Genomic DNA, 23,306 nt, shown 5'->3' with positions numbered 1-23,306 from the left:
TGGTGTGGTAATGTAAACCCACCACCATGGAGCTCTCACGGGCAGTCCATGGACATGGAATTGCAAAATTCCCTTATTTCCTCGGGAGGTTTCTTCACCTAAGAGCTGGAGCATATTGGTTCATTACTGGGATTTGTGCCCTGGTAATACAGACCATAGAAATCAAACCTTCTGCTCGCCCTTTTACCAAGAATGAAATTCTGTCACTGTTTTGGGCGGAAAAATAAAAAAAAGTTTGGGCATTTACAGGTAGATGTCTCCATCCTAAGTCATCACCCTTTGCTGCCTTTATAGCTGTGTGAAGACAAAAAGTCACTTTAAGGTCATGATCCACATGATCTATTTCACACCTCTCTGTTAGTACGAGACAAATATGAAACTAGAAATCCTGTGTTCTCTCCATTGACTGTGAAGGGAGCCAAAGGTGACTCAAATCCAGATGGCAATACTGAACACCTCCTCTAGATTAGATTAATACCCAAAGTGTTTTAAGTTATTCTTCAGAGTTTGAGATTCATGTGGATTATGTCTCCTTTTAAGACCAACGCAGCTTTCAAATCTCTCCTCCAAAGGTCACAGGGACAACTGAATTAAAAGTCTTGTGTTGGAACGGGAGGACCTCTCTCTTCCTTGCTGTGCAAGGTGAGGAATTCCATTCTACAGGCTCATTCTCCCCCTGAGAGTGTTAGAGGACCTGACACTAAAATCCTTTCTGTAGATCAGGCTGTTTGTTTGACAAATCTCTGCTTTGACTTAGGGGAACTGGTTTTTTAAAGGTTGCCAATTTTGCACATTGCAAAGGGGTAGGGAGAGGTCAGCTACAGTTCAGTAGGAAATGAGCAGAACACCACTGGACTCACTTTACCAAGGATCTCTTACAGACATTTAATCAGAATGAATTTCTCTTCAGTCTTGTCAAGGCTGATAAACTTCATGAGAAGACCAAACCATTTATCTGCTATAAAAAGCTTGAGATTTAGAGAAGACTAAACGAAGGAGCCCTCATTATTTGTATTTATACAGCATACACAATGAACTATCTTTAGCTTTCATGCTGTATTCTTAACACATTTGAAGTATAGAAGTGGAAACTGGGAATAATTTGTCTGTGAACTACATGCCTGTGGGGTGTAGGCTAAAATGCCTTCTTTGATCTAACAATGAAGTGAATTTGTGTCATGGACCACACACTGGAAACAAGGCAAACAGTGGAAAGATAGAGGGAAGGGTTCAAACATTAATGTTAAGGTCCATGTACGTGTCTCTTCCTCTCTATTTTGCCCTAAGATTAAAAGGCAGTTGCTGGGGTACTCAGAAGAGTTCTGTGTTGCTATGGAGCACAACAAGGTTTTGAGCTTAAAAATAATGCACATTAGTGTAAAAAAAAAATATTCCTTATTGTTTTGCTGGTGTCTGTGTTGTTACAATTTTGTTGTCTTTCTCTAAGTGCTCTTTGCTCAGAGGTGGGGGAAATCAGTTCATTACTTGACCTTTTTAAACGAGTGGCTTTCTATTTTTCCTAGTTGACAATGTAATGGATTTCAGGACTTTCATTCAATACAGGATGTGTTTTTATGCAGCTTCTTCATCATCTTTTTTTCTTTCTTTTTTTTTTTTTAATATGCTAACCTTATTTGTCACAGACTAAAAGTGTAGGTCTGTGGTTACACAGTGTGCACGTGTCCTGTAAATATGTTTGCTATGAGATATTAATAACCAAATTCAGTCCTGCTAATACCACTGTTGATTTCTCTGAGGTTACATTAGGGTTGGGTTTGCCTCTATGTGAAAGTCAGCTGATGTTTTTCATCATGAGGAAGAGTCTGAATATATGTGTCACTTATTTGGGATATCCTGCCTTTCCTCTCTAGAAGAGATGAAGATGTCCTAATAGTGATTTTACCACGATGCTTCCCATTACATATATGCATTAACTCTCTTGCCAACATGAAATATTTTTTTTTTTTCATATTAAATGAAGCATAAATAAAACAGAGCATCCTATGCTGGAGGACAAACATAGAAGGATGTTAGAAGTGTTCTTATTGTGATCAGTGAAATTCTAGGCTCACTAGTGTAATTAATTTTTTACAGTATTTATGCTCCTGAACCACTTAGTTTTTTTGGAAATCCAACCTACTCCCAAGTGCAAGTACATGGAAATAAGAACTCTGCCTGACTCACTGCAGTAAATTAAAATCAGATGTTTGAAGACAGCCTCTAGCTGTCTGCCCTGCCTGTCTTCTGGATGGTGTTGTCCACGAGTTAGAGATCTCCTACAAAGGAGCATCTGAATTGCCACATTGATTTGTGCAACACACTAAGATAAACTGAAATCAGAGCTTTTTTACCTTACATGACCAGCTGAAAACAGGAGCTGAGTTGTGATCAGCTCAGACGATGTTGTCCCGAGGCTAGCAATGTCCCCTGCAGGGCTGGGGTGGGAAGCTCAGGGAGTGAACAGCTCAGCCATCCAACTTTAAAATGCCACCACAAGTCTGTCAGAAGCTCTAGCTGAAAAAGAATAGCCTTAGACATGCAATAATTGCCATTCATAGGGGAAGCCACCATCTTAGCAGAAGGCTTGGTCCTGGTCTCTTGCTCCCTTGCTGACAACAATAGAAGGAATTTTGCCCAAATAAGGACACTGTGGTTGTGTCTGAGGAAGAGGACATTGAAAAAAAAAGAGTCAGATAGTTTTAGAAGGGCTGAAGACTTTCTTTGTTGACAGCTTTTGAACCTGAGTCTCATGTGAAGTAAATTAACCAGCACATACAATATCAAGTATCGACTGTTCCACCTTGACACAGTGATTACTATTAGGAGGACATGAAAATTGCCTCCAACTCCCTAAACTCTCATCCTATTCCCTTCCCAACAAAAGTGATCTTGAAAACTTCTGTGGTCAGCTGGAAAAAACTGCCCAGGAGAATGTATCCATAGGAAAAGCAAGGCCAGCAGTATGTCCATTTTCAGAGCTGCCTTATGGAGGCATAAACTGGTACCAAGTGCCACAGCTCTGGGAGCACCAGCTTGTGCTTATGTGAACCAATACAAAATCCAGGCTACACATGTGTAGGCAGAAGTGGGAAGTAGGAAAGTAGGAAAATATGTAGGCAGAAGTATGATAGAGAAGAGTCTTATCTTCCCATCCAGATACTGCTCTATGTTCTCTACCAAACTCAGGGAGTGGGTTTACTGACTCCAGGGAAGGGGTTTCCAGCAGGATAAATAACATTCATTGACGTGGATGAAGCTACCTGAATACCAGAAGGAAAAAAAAAAAAAAAAGAAAGGGGGTGGGGGTGAGAAGGAAATCTCCAAAGTTAATCTGTTTTGCTGGTTCTTTTAGGATGAGGGAAAGAGCAGGAGAAAGGAGGAAAGAAGAGAAGGAGAGGAAGAGAAAAGGGGGAAGAGAGAGAGAAAAAAAAAAGAAAGGAAAAGGAAGAGGGAAGGGCAGGAAGGAAGGAAGGAAAAAGAAAAGAAAGGGAAAAAAAAGAAAAGAGGAAGTAAAGAAGGAAATAAGAAAGTAATCTTCCAATCCTCCAAAGATGTTCATTAGACATTCTTAAAAATAGATAGGTGATGAGGGAAATTTTATCAAACTGTGATCTGCTTTGGTTCTAGTATACATTTATGTCTTCAACCATTTGTTCTTTGGTTTTCAAGTACTTTCCTTACAGAGAAAAATAGTGAAGGAGAGGACTTTAAGATATGAGTCTCATAGCCTGAAAATATCAGCATTTATAGGAGTCTGGGGGAAACCTTGTAAAAATATTTTCATTTATATTTCATATGATTTCAAAACCATCCTTAGTGTGAGTTTATAAACTGTCAGTAGTCACTTCAAATCATCTTCATATTGCATTTTGCAAAACCTACTATTGGTAGAGAAAACCGAAACTTTACAAGCTTGAGTAGGGGTGACTCAGGTCCAAACTATAGGTGAGGCAAACATGGACTTTACAGGGAAAATAAAAAGACTGGAACATTCCCTTCTTTCTTCCAGTAGCGTGGCTCAGTATATCAGTGTGTCCCCATGCCAGTCATTGTGTGGCTCACTAGCTTCCCTGGACTTTCCATCCACACAGTAGCTGTAGCTCCATACCACTCTCAGGTCTTCACAGCCACCTCAGTGCAGACACTGTGAAAAGAGATTGGAGTACTGACTTCTGGACGGCATTCATCCAAGTCCTGGTCTGTCACTGGTTTTGGAGTCCACTAAAGACAAGTGCAAATGAGAGGGTTTGCCCCTCCCATTCTTTCCAAGCCAAGACATAATGATTTCTTCTCTAGCTATTTTTTTTTTCTCAAACTGTTTTTCTCCCCTCAAACAAAGGTATAAAATTGTCACAAAGCTGGCATTAGCAGTTGTGGTTTTAATTTTCTCATTTCATGAACCTTTTTGATTAGAAGTCAACTCACGGTAGAAAGTTTTCATTAGATGTTTATTTTGATCATCTTTAGAAAATACCAGTTTTTGAGGTTTGTTTTGACTTTTTGGTCCCAATTTAGAAGGTATTTTTGGAAAACTAACAAACTTTCACAGGAAAAAAAAAGTTTTCTCAGCAAACCCACCTAACATTGTTAGCCACATAAGAGGATGAATTGAAAGTTAGAAAATTATTTACCTTTTATGAATGATAACAAATGTGATATATGGATTAATGCAATAGCTGTATTATAACACCCTCTGAGTGCTGAAACTGCTATTTTGTCTGTATCTTCAGCATGTTATTTGAACTTAATTACTATCGAAGTTTTATTTTCTAGGGAAGAGGTTGTATGTACTCTTATAAGCTACATATAAAAAACACAAAAGGACACTATTTCTTAACTTTGCAGGAAAACAGGCAGGATTAGGGCTATGGAAATTGGAAGCTAAAACCCAAGAGGAAATACAGTTTTAATGATATAACTGTTCTCAGTTTTAATGAAATTCTGTAGTGGTACTTACAGAAAGTCACTCTGTCCCTGTTCTGTTAGTTTTATTGTATATCAAGGCAATTCTTTAAATATCTTTAACCTTTGAGGCAACAGTAGGTATCACTTTTGACGCTTAATATAGCATTTAAGATAACAGTCCGCCAAAAATCACAGAGAAGTCAAAGGTCAGGAAAAACTCTGTTGATATTTGTCCTCTATATGGGAGGCCATCAGCTGAGAAAAAGTATATTAAGTATATTTTTGGCTTCCTCATTCAGCTTAGAGCCTAGAATCAGTCCAACCTGTACAGCCAACCTTAGAATTAACTTCTGGATCTGAAAGCCCCTCTAAGACTGAAATGAATCATGAGGTTTAAAATAAAGAGGCAGAAACATGGTGCTTATATTGCTCTTTGTTTACATGATTTTCATATAATTAAAGCTGCAGGTGTACTTCTGATTATGCAGGTATTCTGCTGTGTGTTTCTGTGTAAATAATATGCTTGCAGTGTTTGCTGGCACATTGTTCATTATGACCTCATTTATTTCAGTTCTGTGCAAATAAGAAAACATAAGCCAAATTCTGGGCTAGTTTTCCTTGCCTTATGAGAAAACCTACACACAGAAACAGAGGAAGTATTTTGCTGGGAAGGACACAATTCCCCTGCCCTTTCATCATGTCAGAGAATCTGATATCTGCAGCTAAGCAATACTTGAGATCTATTAAAGGAACCATGAAGGCTGTCTTCTTGAGTTCTCTGTTTCTCAGTAGGTAAGAAAATGGCTCTAATAGAGCTACACAGCTCTTTTTTTCCCCCCTACATGGTAAGTCTGATCATTTATGTTATGTAAATTGGGAGTAATAATAAAGTCTGTATGCTTGATCTGAGTTGGAAGCTGACCCCTTCAGTGTCCTCACACTTAATCAAAGATACTTCAGTACTTCATGTGGAAGAGGAAAAAAAAAAAAAGTACCACAGCATAATCTTTGGCTTAATACCCAATACATGCCAGTCCTTTGGATATTCTGACCTTTAATAAGCATGAATGTAGCAGTTCATCATTTTAGTGGTCTGGATTCAAGCACTGAAGGCATGGCCTAATATCTCAAGTCTCCATACAGATGTATGCTTCAACAGAAGTATATTTTTGTCATCTTCATCATTCCCTTCTCTCTGTCCCAAAAAGGCATATGTGAATTGACGTGAGAATCCACAGCCCCTCTGTTAACTAGATTCATGTATTTGGACTGCTGATTCTGTTAGTCCATCTGAAAAGAGATCCCTTCTGATTTTTAAGATCCAATTTTAAAGTAACCAGCAATTCTGTTTCTGAGACACCACAAGGAAATGACCCAATTAAAGAGCTGAATATCAGGACCATAAATGCAAATCATCTTTTGGAAGGCACTGATGAAATTCCTTTTCCATTGTCATTAGATACTGGCTTTCTGTCAACCAGTTAATCACAGAAATAATCTTTTAAATATGCGTTAAACCATAGCTATGCCTAATCATCCCATTAAACGTCATCAGGCCATTCTTTGCAAAGATAAACAGCTTAAGGAGCATTCTTCCTTTGATCATGTTATCCCCTGATGTTTTTGAAAGGAGAGTGAATGCATCTTCCAGATTTCATCAGTACAAATCTTCAGTGAGCTTCTGCATTGTGCTAGTAGTTTCCTCAGGTGACTGCACTATGTAGCTCTTCGCCTTCTCAGACTGAAACACGCATATGAAATTTAATGTATCACTGCCTGTACTAGTTGGAGTCGAAATGTTGATCATTCACCTCTGATAAGGAGGGGATACTGGAGTACATTATTAAGAAGGGGGCTTCCATTACGGCAATAAGCATATGGCTAAGTTATTAGGAATGACTTCATCCACTGTTTACAGCATAAATAAAGCTGATGTTTTCTTTAGGCATGTGTTTAGACTGAAATGAGTGAGACTTTCAATTCCTGAAGACCTAGCTTGCCTTCTAGCTCAATAAGGTGATCTGCAGCAACCCTGTGTATACCTACTGCCTTTAAAGCAAGGGTGTTTTGGTCCTTGTCTGTCAACTTCTGGGGCACTTTTTTCTCTTTCTAGTGACTATAAGGGGCCAAAGTACCAAACACGAGGCACACCTAAAACCCATGCTGGGCCATTTGCCTACTGGTTAGGCATTTCACCCTCTTTTACTTTATTCTGGGTTCCTCAGCTTCTTAGGTAGTGAGAGTTCAGGGAATGCTATGTCTTGTTAATTGAAGGGACTATCTTATGGCCTGGTCTCCAAGAGACATCCTGTCTCAGGATCTGAATGGGGAGAACAGCTCATCAGAGTGCCACTTGCTGTGAGATGAAACATGCAAAGCTGTTTTTTTTTTTTTTTTTGCCAACAGCTTTTGCATGGAGAAATGCAACCCTGGTCTGTGTTGCTAAGAGAAATGGGGAAAATAAGTCTTTGACTGGTGTAGAGACAGATGTCATGGTAAACCCTGCTGGCTACTTCAGAGTGAGGACTATAAGCATGCATTCTTTATTGATAAGGTACAAGATGGTATGTGACCTGCTATGAGGCTGCAAGGAAGAACACAAAACAGACCCAAGATGATGACAGAAGTTATTGCAGCTTTGATAGCCCCACTTAGAGCATGCAGTGTAAATGCAGGCACTTTCATACACTGAATGTTGAACAGACATTACCACTAGCCACACCAGAAAGCCTGTCCATGCTCCTGACATTCTTTTCTAGAAGAATAATCCTTGCAGGGCACTGTGATGCAGATTGAGCACACCATGAGAGGCAAAGCTTCAACTGACAGGCAAAGTCCAATCTGCCACACAGGCACTAGTTGTGTATTGCTCAGTGATGGATGTCTAGCAGCTTGGTGGATACGTACGTCAGTGTGTCAAGGGGATGTAATTACTGTATTTTAGAGGCTTCAGAGCTGCACTTGAAAGTACAGCTGCCCACCTGCTTTGCTTTGCAGTTATTTTATTGATGTGTGTATACGAGAGCAAAGGTCTAATGCTTGCATCTTTTTACGTTATATTTATTATTTTATAGCCCTACTTGGCAGATTGTAAGAGTAGGTGGCAGGAAGGTAATTTCCCTGTCTGTTTTTAGCAGGGATTTTGAAATAAGAGAATTTTCCTCACTGTATCACAGAGTATTAAATGTCAGTATGACATAATGAAAGCTGGATTTGGACCTTTAGGAATGCTTAATTAACACTGTGTGGGTCAAACTAACCTTTCCCATTAGTTAAGAGTTTTTCATTGCTATTCATTCAAAGTGCTTTAAGGACTAAGTTAAAAGGTGCTTGTTTTAATAATTTGAGTGGCAACACGTCAGATATGGTGGTCACTAAGGTGCATTAGAAGAAGCATGGGTTATGGCTAGCTGAGGCAGTGAAGTCTAGCCACATGAGTGACTAAATTCATTTTTGGAGAATGCACATGATGCTGCACATTATCTTGTAGCATGTTTTGTATCTCCCACAAAGATGATGCTGCCTTCCAGAGGGCAGCTGGTTTGGTCTTCATTCCTGCAGCAGGAAGCCTTGCCTTTTTTGTATGCCTGTTTACCAGTTTTCTATGATGATATGATTAGAAAGGTACAGGTTCCCTACTGCTTAGTGTAAAATAAATAAATAAATAAATCACTCTGCTTATATTTTTTTGTTTTCCCCTCGAAGCTGGCTTGCCGATCTAAACGGAGGTTGATGGCCTGTCTTCCCCTTCTTCTAGCCCTGGCCACACATTTCTGCAAACAACCTTGTATCAGTGCTAATGTCCATGTATGTGGCTGGGCCATGAGCTGTGTGAAGGAACTGACCCCAGTGAAAATTACTCTGTTAAAAATAAATAAACAAACAAACAAACAAATAAATAAATAAATAACTTTTGAAGCTGCAGCCTCAAGAGCTACCAGTTGACCTCTCTCACCTTATTGGACTCAGGAACATGTCATTTCATAATATCGACAGCTGTTTTTCCTTTTCATTTCTACACATTAATTAAATTCCAGGTTTGCAAAGTGATACTAGTAATAGCTTAGTTTTAGCTACAAAATGTCAGCAGTACTTCCAGCAGAGCTGTGGGACCTCTTTAAATGAGAAAAAATACTTTAGGGTCTGAGGAAGAAAGAAACACATTTCAACAGTAATGAATGGGAAGATGCAACAGGCAGAATCACCATCTCAGCTTAGGAAAACTACACAAATATTATTGTAAATCATTCCAATGTCTATCTGGTCATGGGCCCTCACAGTTTACTTTACTGCAGTCTCAGAAAGACAGTGTAACAGCATATAATTTTATATATATATATAATAACTATATATTATTTATTGCACACCTTATCTCATTACAGTCTCCTATCTTCTTGCAATCTGTGTTTTGGACTTCCTAAGCAGGAAATTACACTGTACTTTCAAGTTTAATAATGCACATTTCCATGAATTTGTCTAATAGCATCTAATGCCTGTTTGAATGCATATTGGCATTCAAACACCTTGTGGCAATGAGTGCTATAATACAATCTCCTAAAATGTAAAAATAAAGGGTTTGTGCTTGTTTAAAAGGGTTTGTGCTTGTTTAAACCTGCTGCCTGAATTCATTAGGTTTCTCCTAGTTCATGTTTTATGAAAAATTGTGAGTAATCATTCTGAATTAATTTTCTCTAGACTGTTCATATTTTATGAAGCTCTGACAACTTTGCAAGGCTGAAGAGTTTCAGCCTATTTAACTTTTCTTCAGACAGAAACCACATGACACTTCTGCATGTTGTTTTCAAACTGTCATTTTTCTGTACTTATTCTAGGTTTAATACCTGTTTACAATGGACTAAGCAGGACTGCACACAGTATGTGAAATTTGTATAAGCCACGAATCCATAGACTGACAAGATGATATTTTATACTTTCTCCCTTATCCCTTTCCTGGGGATTCCACAGTTCTGTTCGGAATCTGACTGACTTTTTCAAAGAGCTTTCAACGTGGCTTTTCAGACTTCATTTTCAAGCAGGGATAGCACATTTGGACCTGGACACTGTGTCCAAGCAGTGTGCTTTTTTTCGACCTGCCATCACTTTGCATTTATGAACAATGAATTTTATTTGTTGTTTTATTGTCCAGTCACACAGTACAGTTTGGTGTCACAACGGTACGGTTGTACAGAGAGTAAGGTTACAAACACTCACAGTGTTATTTTTGAATACCATGAATTACTTTATCATTAACAAGCTTTTCCACATCTGTTCTCACCATTTCCATGTAGTTTATGAACATAATGAACATATATGAACACAATGAACATATATGAACACAGTTTCCAACACAGTCCATGGGCACAAACTGCATCACTGCCAAACTCCATCTCTTATGAAAACCCTCACCATTTATTTTTCCTAGTGTCCTTTCTTAACGATTTATTATTTTTTATGTTTTATTATTATTTTGTAAACACATGATGAAGAAATCTGCCAACGGGGAACCCTCTGGGAACCTTCAGCACAGCTGCCCAGGCCCCATGGGCACTCCCAGGCCTGCCTGTCCCTCCCATCCCGTCGGTGCTCCCCCACCAGCCCGGGACCCAGAACCCCATGTCAGCCCCAGGGCCATCAGCCCCTGCCTCGGTGAGGCCAAAGCAGGGCCGGGCTCCAGTTCCCCACAGCCCAGCCCTGCCCAGCTATGGTGACTGGGCCAGGCCCACATGCGGGCCCATGTGCCAGCCGCGGCCCATCCGTGTCCCCACAAAAGAGCCTGGTTTGGGACTGTCACTGGCATGGGTCCTGGTGCCAGGCCCTGCCCTGGGGGTTCCCACTGCTCCCAAAACCAGGGAGCCCCAGCCCCTGCTGTGTCCTGACAGCAAGGTTTGTTTTACATCTTCAGATATCTGCAACAGATTTGTCCAGTATGACTTCGTTTTACAGCAGGTGGATTGAGTGCTCCTACTGCGTTATTGAATCATCTGCAAATGCTACTCTAACTGACCAATTTGCATGATATAGAAGTCACTCTTATTTGTTATTTCTTCTCTCTAGAGCCTCCATCAAAGCCGTAAAGCAAAACAAAACTCTGAAAACAAAGACTCTCAAGCAGAATGACCAGGCTGAGCAACAAAGATATGCATCTCAGGTAACAGCCAGGACATTTGTATCTGAGATTTTTTAGGACCATTTGAACAACCCTATCAACAATTTCTTAGTTGATACTTTAATTTTAATCGCTTTTTCAGACTTCCCTCTAGCAGAAACCTTGCAAACTTCTCTGTAGTAAATATTGATGCAAATCAATCATTCATATTTTATTTTATGGCTTTTTGGAGTACTCTTAGTGTACTTCAGTCACCTCTGAGCTCTGAAGGATAACTTACTTCCTGTTTTCTCTTTTTAGAAATATACAGCCTTTATGTGACTAGCAAGCTCTCTCTCCAAATCTCATTTGACACCTTTTTATACTCTGTACCAGCTTTCTACTCTTCTTAATTTTCTGTTTCTTCTACAAAATTCTATTTTTGAAAGACATGATGCTTTTAATGGTTTCTTCTCACTCTTTTAATTATGCTTTCTTAAGATTTTTAGTCTTGATTGTGGTATACATTTCCTCTGAACAGCTCACTTTTATTTTATAAAACTATCTCCATGGCAACTGTAAGCATTTTTATCCCTTTAGTGGCTTCTTTTTAATTTAACAATCGTCTTAATTTTTAGTGATTCTTTTTTCTGAATAAGCCACTACAGTCACAAGACTTATTTGTTTATTTATCTATTTATCTATTTATTTATTTATTTGGTGTGGGGGGAGAGCTAGCAAACATGCTGAATCTGTGAATCTGAGCATGCTGAACACAGTATTGCAGAACCTGGGCAAATCAGATCCTGCGCACTATTTCCTACAAAAATAAGGATAATAAACTCTTATTACTTGCTTCAATAAGCACTTGGTTATAGATCCCCCTCAAAATAATTTCTGCATCAGACTCCGTGATAACACCTGAAGTCTAGTCGTTATCTCCCGTTCTACTCAGTCACTAGCACGGCTCTAATTATGTATTTCAATATCAATATATAACTTAATCTATATGTGTATATGTGTTCCTTATACTTGCCAATAAATTAAACTTACTTAATTTCATCGCTTAAAATACAGCACTCTGCACAACTGCATAATACATTTCTGTACAGTATTACCCTTATATCAATGTCACACAGGTTGTCTTCCTTCCACTAAGTTTTCTGAATGTCTTTTACATGCAGATGTTTGAACTTATTTTTACATTTATTTTAAAACACTTACCTAGCTTTTTTTCAACTGTTGCAAGTGAATTAACACCCAGAAGAAGCGTGTTTGTGAATAATGCTGTCTTGTGTACCAATAGCTTTCCTTTCCTCTTTAGCTTCTGTATAGCCCTGTAACCTTTTAAATTTCTGAGGCCGGCACTCTGTTTCCAGGCTGTTTTGCAGTCACATTTCATTTGAACACTGGGAATCTGTGTTACACATTCCCATCTTGTGGACTTCCCCTCATCCACATCTTTAGCACGGTTTAGGTGAAGAGCTTTGTGCTAAATGCAAACACGAGCTTCTAGGTCTTTTGGCCATGGAGAAATTGTTCAGAGAAGACAGACTGCCCCTGATAACCACCTCTGCTCCCGTAACAGCGCTAAGCCTCTTTCTGCCTGTTGATGACAGCTTCAGCCTAATTGCAGGCTACGTTTTCTATGCGCTGCTATTAAACAGACCCTGGTTTCCAGCGGGATTGCAGTTGCCTGGCATGTCAAATCATTTCTTTACAGCACAGCTTATCACTGTGTCGCCTATACAGACCCACTGATCCTTCCCAAAAGTCCTTTTAGCACATGTGCAGACTTATTTCCATCCCCTGATGTGCTGAGCGCTATAATCGCTGGAGGCCTGGGGTAACTTACTGTCCCCCCGGCCTGCCTAGCATGCTCTGACAGGCATATCTGGCAGCTGGGTTGCATTATACATAGCTGGGGGAGGGCAGTTCCTGGGTGTTTTATTTACTTGGTGTTTCTGGTGGGATGTTAGAAATGGCTGAGGGAGAAGTGACAAGGTGTCACTGTCTTCACTGCCGCAGCTGCTTCTGGGGGCTTATGCAGCTGCACAGCTGGATGTCCAGAGGACGACATGGAGGCTGTGCTCTTGGCTCCCTTCCAACTGGCTCCAAATGCACTTGAGAAACTTCCATGTGATAGTTAATGTAGCACCTGCTCAACAAACAAACCCCAAGTTTCCCCTCCTCCGTTATACTGTACATCTGTTATTTTGCTGACATGGAAACTAGCGTAACAATTAGATTCATTACTTGCCCTCTAAGTTGATTCCAGCTGAGCTGAAAAGACCTTAATGTGTTCGCTCGGTGATTGTTTAGGCAGCAGCACAAATTAAGAAATTCTCCCTCCAATGAGATTTGTTCTACATTGTAATTGCACTTGCATGTGTATGTGTATAATTGAGGTGAGACTGTGAGGCAACATTTGACTCCGTCCAAATACAGATTCCAGTCCTCAGCAGAGGCGTGTTTGCATTTGGAGTGCTGGTTCCAGGTCTAAATAGAGATCAGAGGGAGCAAATATGCAAATCCTTGAAGAAGACAGCCACATCAGAAATGGCATTGATACACACATCTAACCACCTCCTCACCTGTCCTCTGCCCTTTAAGCCTTCTCCGTTGTGACTTAGCGGGACATTCCAAGTATCTGAGCAGTTTCAGACAGCTGCTATTAACAAAATAATCTGCCAGAGAAATGTTTCCTTTTTCACCACAAACATGGAATTTCTCCCTTCAGAAAATCATACTCATTCAAGGTCAGGACAGGGAACAATCAGTCTCGAAGGAGTGACAAGGTTAAAGTCCAGCTCCTCTCCCGCTCCTCAGCTTCCCCACAGCTGTTATTTACTGCTGCTGTGTGACTTTTAAAAACCTGTCCTGCAAAGGCTTGCCTTCTATAGGGTTACTCATGTGCTAAAGACAAGTACAGGCCTAAAACTGGAAGCTAAGAGATTGATTACCAAAACCCATGTCTCTTTCTGACCTCTATTTAAGTCTTTTTTTTTTTTTTTGGTATGGTTTAGACCGCCTGCTATTCAGATTGCTCCTTAGCTTTGGCATTAATGTGAATAATATAATACCCTCAAACACAGCACTGAAACATGCTGCATTTTGGGAGATTTTGATTTCTAATGTAAGCACTGTGCTCTGTATTGTCCCCTAGAATGTACATTGCTCTGAAGCTGATTTTTTTTTTCAGCAACAGATTGCAGGATCTCCCATTCAGTATTTGGAGAAAGGTGCACAGGTTTGTGTTTATTTCCTTCTCTTGCTTTACTTGGTTTACCATGGTACAAAATGGTAATTTTATTCTGTGCCCTCATCAAGCAATTACCACAGAAATACTTTAAAAAGTTAAACAAACCCTTTAGAATGTCAACTCTTTTTTGATGCATGCAACCAAAAGAAAGTCCCAAAGACTCTCATGTCTTTGCGAGTTAATAGAATATGATGAAGTAATTACACCAACCCGAGAGCTCTTCTCAGAGCATAAAACTTTTCTCTTTGGAAATTCTGTGTGGTACAGAAAGGGGCTGAGCAAGAACAGCTCTGTATTTTACCCTATGCTTTCACTCAGATATCAGCATTGTTTTCCTTTCTTGCCTATTTTTGGCTGGACTGCCCTGAGCCAAAAGCTGAAGTGAGACTTCCCTTACTACTCAAACTGCCTCCATGAAATCACTTACCCAGGATGTAAGAGTCTTAATGCAGTCCTAACAGCTGGTAAACAAAGAATGTAGCTGCTTTGTTAGAAATCCTGAGGCCTGCTTGTTTACAAAATTTTGGGCCACTATCAGCTCAGGCAGGCGCTAGGGAACTATGTGACCCCACCTCATCTTCAAGACATCAGTCCATCCCCAGCGAAAAATCTTTGCGAGTGCTTTAGTTAGATCAAAACACAAACCTGCCACTTAGTGACTACTGCTAATTATGATTCCTCCCCTCCCTGCAAATATGGTAATATGGGTAAAATCTATAGTAAAAGACAAATTTGATCCATAAAAACTTTCCTTTTGGAAGCAGGATGGTAGAATTACCCTTCCCATTTCTTCAGGCTCCTTTTGGAATGGTGTCCTACTAAGGTAGAAACATTATTTTTCTTTTTTCCTATTACTATTTTTTTTGGTACCAAGTGTAATAGCAGAACACTAGCTATCTATCTTACAGTAAAAACTTGTTTTTATTCAGGACATGGGGCTTGGTTATTCAAAAGAAAGCAAGATAGAGCTTTGCATAACTATTGAGGTTCTTTTCAGAGGTTAATTTGTTACGTCACATAGATTATCTGCTCAAATACTGTACATTCCCTTACCCTGAGGCACAGAGGTTCATTAAATGAGCTATGCAGAGAAAAAAACAGCCTTTTTCTAATACAGTTTCTAAGCCTCCTGGCAGTTCTGTGCAAAACATCCTTCCCATGCTCTCAGTTATGCACAGTCTTCCAAAGGGGACCCACTGTGCATCTGTCATAAGCTTTTTCCAGTGTCACTAGCAATAAGGATTAACCTCCCTATGCCTAGCTCCTGAGAGCTAGCTTTTTATGGAGATATAAAGCATGTCTGGGGGCAGAAAGCAAAGCTGCACTGGTGCAGGATCCTTGGCTTTAGCATCCACATCACCCAATGGCTTGACAGACCCTGAATTTGTTGACCTTCAAGGTATGGTGAAAGGCCAGTCTATTTACTCAGCTTTGTGCCTGAGGGAGATAATCTTAGGAATTGGAAACATAAAACAAAGCAGTGCTCAAGGATGAGACCCTATCTAAGCTGACATTTTGTCAATTAATTATGCAAATAGTCTGAAAGTTTTTAGTGAGTGGAGGGAGTGTGGGGGGTTCTTTATGCAAGCCCCCAAACAAACAAATAAATAAATAATGCTGCATGTTCTAATGACAGAGATGGAAGTCAGTGAACTCCTGCTGAACTGTTAGAAAGCCACTGGAGCAGTATTATTTATTAATAGGCAGCACATAAAACTGGACTGCTGCAGCTGTATTATCCTAACCTACCATGCAGTATTTATAGTGGGCCAAATTCACTCTATTCTGGCACAGGAAGCTGCACAAAATGCTGTCAGAAGTTGTTGTCTCTGATGATTCAGCACCTATCCTCCTGGCCTCAGTTATGCTCCCTCCCAAACCAGCATCTTATACTTTTTCCTGCTGTGCCAAGAAATGGCATCCTCTGCAATGAAGAAGGGGCTCAGAAGACACTGGATGGCAAACTCTGCTCACTGGTGGGTTTTGCAGAAGCTCCCCTCTGCAGAGATCATAGTTTAATGCCAGCCTTTGTGTTGCTGATGAACTTGCTCAGTTTTTTTTTTTTGTTGTTGTTGTTGTTGCCCCAAAAGCTTGACACTCTTCTGTGCTGTAGAGTGGAAGAAGTGAACATCATCCCTAAGACTTCATAGCTCATCCCAAAGCCAGGCACAGTTGCAAACATTTTGCTCAAGGACATCCAAGAGTTGCTCTCTAACACTTCCAGGGTACTCCATTCCTTGAGGAGAAGACACCTGTTTGCTCTTCAGCCGCACAGGACTGAGCAAGGTTAATGCTTCCTCCCACAGACTGGTTGAGAGGGACAGTAAGAAATATTGTAGGCATCTTGGCTGGGCTTCTTCAATGGTTTGTAAAGTAGCCACTTGGGTCTTGTTAGAGTACAGCTCTTGGTTTTAAAAAGTTTTTGTTGAATCTTTTGAATAAATTTTCTTTATGAAACAGACTATTTTGCTTTCTTGAAAATATCAGTTATGCAAGCAGGAGTAACTTGTACTGTGGCAACAGAACTGTTTTTCACAAATGTGACCTAAATTTGTCTACCCTGAGGCTTTAGTTGGTTTCAATGCATGAATCCAAAGGCAAAATGAAACTCATGATGGTTTTCATTGTTTTATGAGGTATTTCACCTCTTTAAAACCTCATCAAAAACATCAAAAATCTTGGGCCTCATGCATGAATCTATAACCATGTAAAGCTAAAGTAACACAAAAGAAAATATATAGTAAATGCCCAGTAAACAGTAAATAACATCCATGTAACGCCTCTGACTGTATATCCTTACTTCTGAATAAAGGGTGGCTGGGATAACCACTAGTAGTCAGTGACTTGTATTTTGATTCCTTTAAAGAGAATGTTACAAATGATGTGTTAATACTTTTCTGTCTCTTTGAATGACTTAGAGGAATAGCTATTGTACTTCTCATTGGCAGCTCTTCTCTGACTCAGATTGAAAAGTGGCAAAGGGTAGGATAAAAAAAATCGTAATTCTTTATGCTTTCCTTGTTTATTGATTTGTTCTTCACCTCCTCTTTTAATTACGATGCTTTGTGTGTGTATTCAATGATAAACATTCAAAGTGAGGATTATATATCCTCTGTGTTTTGATAAAGTTACTAAATGGAAAGATAATTAAAACAGCTATTTAATATCAGCTGTCTTTGTATCATGAGCAAGATAGATTGATATATCTCCCTTTTTTTAAGGAAACATTATATGCCTTCCATATTTGAATTGACTAACTGGAAGTTAACATGTACAGAAGTCTTCAATTCTTGACGCTACTTTGTGTGAGTAAATACACATTCAGCCACCACTGTGTGAATGGATTCAAGCACTCCTAATGATTTTGGAATTAGTTTATGTACTGGGATGCATGGACTTCTTTATTTACTGGAGTGTCTAACTAACAGGCTTTGTTAGCCCAAAGGCTGTGAGCCTTTGTGTGTGCATGCGCTAGACATCCACTGCAGATTCTCAAATTGCATCAACTTTCTTGCCAAGATGGCAGGCAGCTGTCAATGTGGACACTAGCAAACACAGATGGAGCAAGTCATTCAGTATGGGATGTGATATTTGCCAATTCAGACTTCCAAGGGGCTTAGCAGGTCGGCGGCTACCACAGCCCCACGTTGCCTTATTCTCTCTGATCAGCATAACGAATCATGCCTGGGAGACCAAGTTAATCCCTTTCAGGTTCCCTGGGCTGTAGATCTTTCTGAATTTTCCTTTCTTTAGCCCTTTGTTTTCCTCCTGCTTTGTACTGAAAGTTAACTACAACAGCAAGAATGTATTAGGCTACTTGGAATACTGTCTTCAATTCATCCTGCCCTACTGGCACACGGCTCAAGCTGCACCATGAAGAAACCCCTGTCTCACTTCTGGAATGAGTCAACAATGCATTTTATAAAATGCGACATATATGCTTGCACATACAAACACGCACACATAAATTGGAGTTTCCCTTGTCCTGGTTTGAGTGTAAATGCAAATCTACTGTTTGAAGTCACCATTTGCCAAAAGGCTGCACAATCTGCTACTGTCAATCCAAGGAGTTATTAACTACTCCCTGAGTACTTCCCCATCTCCCAGTGCATGGCATGCAGGTGGCCTGCTCCAGCTGGTTAGATGCACCATTCATCACTTCAAAAGCAGTTACAATGCCCTCTTCTGCACTCAGCTGAAGGAAGAAGCCCATCCCCATCCCATTCCTGGAAAATTCAGGCAGATCCCTAGCTTGGGGCATTCTTCTCCTTGTATGAAGAACTTTCATTGTGTCCTATAGCAGGGGGAATGGGATGTTTGAGGATTAATCTTGTCCTCACTAAGGCACATCTGTTCTCCATTAGATCGGAGAAAGGAGCCTCAAACACCCTCTGCACCTAGGGCTTTTCTCTGTCAGTGCAACTCTATCCTGCCATGCAACCGGACCTGTCCTTTTTTGACCCGACTCTTCGCAGTGATTTGTCCCAGCCTTGTGACTGTTAGGTGGATGGTGGGAAGCAAAACACATTGTGTATCATATTGTAAGATTAAGCATTGTGTGATTAAATTTTGCTGGCTGTGCAAAATACAGTGTTTATCACATTTTGGCTGAGGTTATATAAGCCATGGCTAGAGATGGATGCTTCTATATAATAAATCTTCAGGGATAATTAGCTTAAATTTCTCATTTGTAAGATACAAAGGCATAGCATTCTTAAATTAAAGCAAGATTTGTTATATACTATAATGATCAAAGGTCACTTCAAGCGTTTGTAGACTATGTCAGCACAACTTCACCCTCTTACATTAGGCCTAGAATGATCATATAAATGATCTATTCTTTATATCAAATGAAACTGTTCTCACTTACCCTGGGCTTGAATTGGGCCCAGAATATTCAACAGCCACGAAGCATCCTTTTTTCCTACTAAGATAGTAGGGGAAGGTATGTCATCTGCTTTGGGAACCATGTTCAGAAACAGTGCAATCTACCTTTGAAGTGGTAGTAGATAAACTGTCCCCTTGTGAGACTGTAGCTCACTAAAATTCATGCCACTTTTACAGTATTGCTAATTATGAGGTTGAAATATGATGGTCTCTGAGATATTATGAACAGTGATAATGCTTTGAGAATCTCTGCTTCAGACAGGGTTACCAGAAATTCCTTTAGATCTCCTGAAGCATTTAGACCTTAATATTATAACAAATAGGCAGGATGCAGATTTCTCCAAAAGTCAAGGAGGCAAGCAATGGGAAAAAGATTATGCATAAATCATGGGGGACATTTTGTATGGAGTTTGAATGGTGCTCGACCACTAGAACACATTAATTGGTCTTGCATTTAGTTTAACATCAGCTTTTTGTTTGCGTATCACCTATAGAGGTATTTTAAAACATTTGTGTCTAAAGCAAATATGCTTTAGACCATCATTATATGACCAGCAGTAAAGCATTCAATAAGACATATATTACTATTATTGTAGTTAATGTGTAAAGCACTACAAGTAAATGAAATGCTCTTTAAAACAGATTAAACCATACACCCCAAATCATCAGGTGTAATTTTCATGTGACTCTTCCATTTATGGAATTCAAGCTCTTCCCCTTTGCATACCTCTGTTTCATCTCAAGGTAATAAAGAAAGCACAGGAGAAATTTTCTGGAAAAATGATATGTAAACAGAAAAAAACATGGAAAATGAGCATAAGGGTGAAAATAAAGAGATTTGTAGTTTCAGAAGTGGGGATATTTCTTGTGGATTTGAACAATCTTTCAATAGAAGAAGGCAGCAAAATCTTTGCAGATGAAACTAGGCCAACAGGAGTATTTGATTTTATTGGTTCAGCAGTGGAATTTATAAACAAAAATATAACTAGCGCAGATCATAGGGAATAAAAAATTTTTACTTGACAAAGCAAAACACCCAGAAATGTCACTTTGCGTTGCTTGGGATGCTCTATTTCACTTGAAATGAAATACTTAAAATTTTCAGGAATATAAACAAAAAAAACCCAACAACAACAAAAAAGCAAAGACAGATGCATTAGAGTTACAAAATGTTCAAAAAGATTTGCTCAGCTCCACTAATAAAATGGATCACTAGCAAAAGCGGAATGCAGAGAATAGATAAGTGATGGCCAAAACCACTTCTGAGAAAGGAGAGCATGAATTTAAGGCTCTTACACTTGATCCTCAGTTCTTTAATAAAAATCCAAAGCAAAATACTGGGTATTAATACTATGGAAAGTATTTCATCATTGGTATAAAGCATAATTCATAAATAATTTGTAACAGCAGATTTTCCTATGCCGTATTTGGTAAGATTTTTCTATCTCCAGTTAGATAGCAGACCAGGCAGGCATTTCCACTCCAATTATGCTTTTTCTCCTCAAATTATTTGCCTATTAATATATATATATATATTTGAACCATCAGGAGACTAGTACTTAGTATCAAACAGAAGCCACATGTACTTCCAGACGGACACTGGCTTTCATGGACCTCCTTATGGAAAGATGAATAAAATATGAATAAAGATTTGACATTTTTTAATGCATGATGTAGCACTGGAGGTTGGAGGAAAGGGAATTGTAAGCTACATCATGATTACCTAGGAATGACCACACTCATAAAGTTATCCTTCTGCCATTCCTTGCTTATCATCTTGTGCAAAAAGACTAGGACTTCAGGCTTGTTCAGTGTTGTCTGCTGCTTAATTTTTATCTAAGTTTAAGTTTATTTTAAGTTTATTTACAGAACTGTAGGGAAAAAAAGACACCTCAAGAAATCACCTACTCAGCTCCACTGGCCCCAGATGGCCAGCGCTCTTCCTGGCATAACCAGGCAGTGGTATTGGCAACAACAGATTCTTTGATGTCACTTTCTACAGGGTAATTTGCTATGCTCCTTTAGCTGGTTCCACTTCTTTTCCCCTTTTGTGGTTGTTGTTTGTGTTAGGTCTTTTTTTTTTCTCATTTTTTCTTTTCTTTTCTTTTTTTTTTCCCTTCATAGATTCTGTACCTTCATAGATTCTGTTGCCTTCCTCTGCTTTGACTGGGAATTTGCCTTAGCTGAGTGAGTATGTGAGTATTGCAATTATTAGATAAATTCATTAGTAGATATTTGCACGGCAACAGCTAAAAGTTTCCTAAAGGCTAAACTATACATAAATACATGAAATCCATAGTAGCATTATATATTTTTTAATTATTCAGTCCAATTTAAATAGATTGTGTTTTAAGTTTTGAGATGATGTTCAAGTGGACAGGCCAAAGCTCAGCGTACCTAGAATTAATAACTGGATCAGCAAAGCTATTATACCTGCAATCATGAATTAATACGTTGCAATATTTCTTCTATGACTCAAGCCTTTCATTTGGTGGAAGAAGCAAATTGGGAAACTTAGCCACAAAAAACATTGGATAAAGGCAAGTTAAAAGTGTTGTCAGGTTTCATCCAAGAACTTTTCAGATATGGTGATATAGTGCAAAAAGAGGTTACTTGTGACTACAGTGGATAACTCAAAGTGTCAGAAGAATGAAGGAAACTACTTCTGCACTCATTCTCATTAGGTTTTATCCTTTCTTAATATTATAAGGATGTCAAAAATGTCAGAAATTGTAATTTTATCAGTTTGTTTCTTACATAATTTATTTCTTCTTTATAAAAGGCAAAAGAAAGAAGACTGTATATCAAATTGACAACAGTACCACTGTACTTCACCATTGTGTTAAATGTTGATAGCTTTATTTCCAAATGTGGGGGGAGTTAACTACTGTTTCTATTCTACTTTTAAACCTACTATACAATAACACTTCATTGGGTATTGAAAGAGCTTGGCTGCTCTTTACATATTGTCTTACTTAGTAATAGTTAGCTATCAAACTACTATTTACATTTGCTGAGACAGATTTATTTTGGGTTTTCTCTTCTTTAGAAATATATCTAACAGAAAACTCATTCTTGCGTAGTCTTAATTATGATGTATATCAATTTAATAACACAAAACTGATTTCAAAGTGAAATGGAATCCTTATTTTATAAATCTTCATAATGTATCACAGAATCACAGAGTCCTGGATGGTGGAAGGGACCTTTCCACATAATTTAGCCCAATCCCTCTGGTCAAGTAAAGTCAGCTAGAGTATGTTACCTTGGATCTTGTGCAGTCTGGTTTTGAATATGTCCAAGAATGGAGAATCTGTAGTCTGCTTTTGGCAGCTTATTCCAGTGTTTGACCACCCTCAGTGAAACATACTTCACCTGAAGAGTGCTTGCATTCATTCAAAACATCTGAATGCTTATATTCAGATGGAATTTCATGTTTCTGTTTGTGCCCATTGCCTCTTTTGCTGCCACTAGACACCACTGAGAAGGGTCTGGCTCCCTCTTCAATACATATACTGAGCTAACTAAAGGTATGATCCATCTCAGCTTATGTTAACCACCTAAAAGATAGCTATATGACCTTTTCATCTCAACATGCTGTCTCATCCCAGAATGCATGTAAGAAACATACTGATGAAGCCCATTTGTATATAGAATATTTTTCATTGACTATTAAGGGGACCCATGGTAGTAAGTATCTAAATTCTGGGGAAATGAAGTCCACTCTAAGTGAAGGTAGTAAATTACATCTCTGTCTTTTTGTTTGTTTTTCATTTGTTTGTGTTTTGCATGATGATGACCTCATGTATATATACTAGATATTTATGACTATTTGCTAGCTTCTGTTAACACAATGGATCGGTTACAAAAAGCCAGTTATTCCTTTTCCAAGCTATAATGGTTAGCTACAGTTTAGCAGTTGAAACTCATGCACAGTTGAGTTTTGGTACCCTCTGAATGACAGTTTAAAGTGATTCCAGAAAAAACACATGAACATTTAACATTACAATCACTTTTTTTTTTTTTTTTTTTCTTTGAAAGCAATACTATTCATCTGAGAGAAACAAAGGATAGGTGGGGGCCTTTAGAGATGGGCTTTGGAAGTTGGCTTGAAACAAAACACTAAGTTTTGGCCAAGTTGCCCTCTTCTTTGACACTGCATGGATT

General features: G+C 39.0%; 1 protein-coding gene and 2 long non-coding RNA genes across 3 annotated transcripts in view; 2 read left to right on the top strand and 1 right to left on the bottom strand.

Annotated features, from left to right (window-relative positions):
* The window catches only part of LOC310897696 (uncharacterized protein), a 57,990-nt gene extending 40,556 nt beyond the window's left edge, over window positions 1-17,434 (top strand). The window contains exons 3-7 of the mRNA XM_083831579.1: window positions 10,960-11,053; window positions 14,193-14,240; window positions 15,014-15,075; window positions 16,047-16,228; window positions 16,343-17,434. Coding sequence (XP_083687705.1) covers window positions 10,960-11,053; window positions 14,193-14,240; window positions 15,014-15,075; window positions 16,047-16,185 — 343 coding nt within the window. The 3' untranslated portion in view covers window positions 16,186-16,228; window positions 16,343-17,434. The remainder of the gene's footprint in view (window positions 1-10,959; window positions 11,054-14,192; window positions 14,241-15,013; window positions 15,076-16,046; window positions 16,229-16,342) is intronic.
* LOC310897698 overlaps window positions 1-23,306 on the bottom strand; it is an 852,780-nt gene that overhangs the window by 463,755 nt on the left and 365,719 nt on the right. The gene's annotated exons all lie outside the window — the stretch shown is intronic.
* Window positions 17,472-23,306, top strand: part of LOC310897703 — an 88,889-nt gene continuing 83,054 nt past the window's right edge. The window contains exons 1-2 of the long non-coding RNA XR_014582493.1: window positions 17,472-17,557; window positions 21,264-21,334. This is a non-coding gene — a long non-coding RNA (uncharacterized lncRNA). The remainder of the gene's footprint in view (window positions 17,558-21,263; window positions 21,335-23,306) is intronic.

The sequence above is a fragment of the Anser anser genome (genome assembly GCF_964211835.1).
Source record: "Anser anser genome assembly, chromosome: 3".
Lineage (NCBI taxonomy): Eukaryota > Metazoa > Chordata > Aves > Anseriformes > Anatidae > Anser > Anser anser.
Note: the sequence above shows the minus strand (reverse complement) of the source record. Positions and strands in the feature narration are given on the sequence as shown.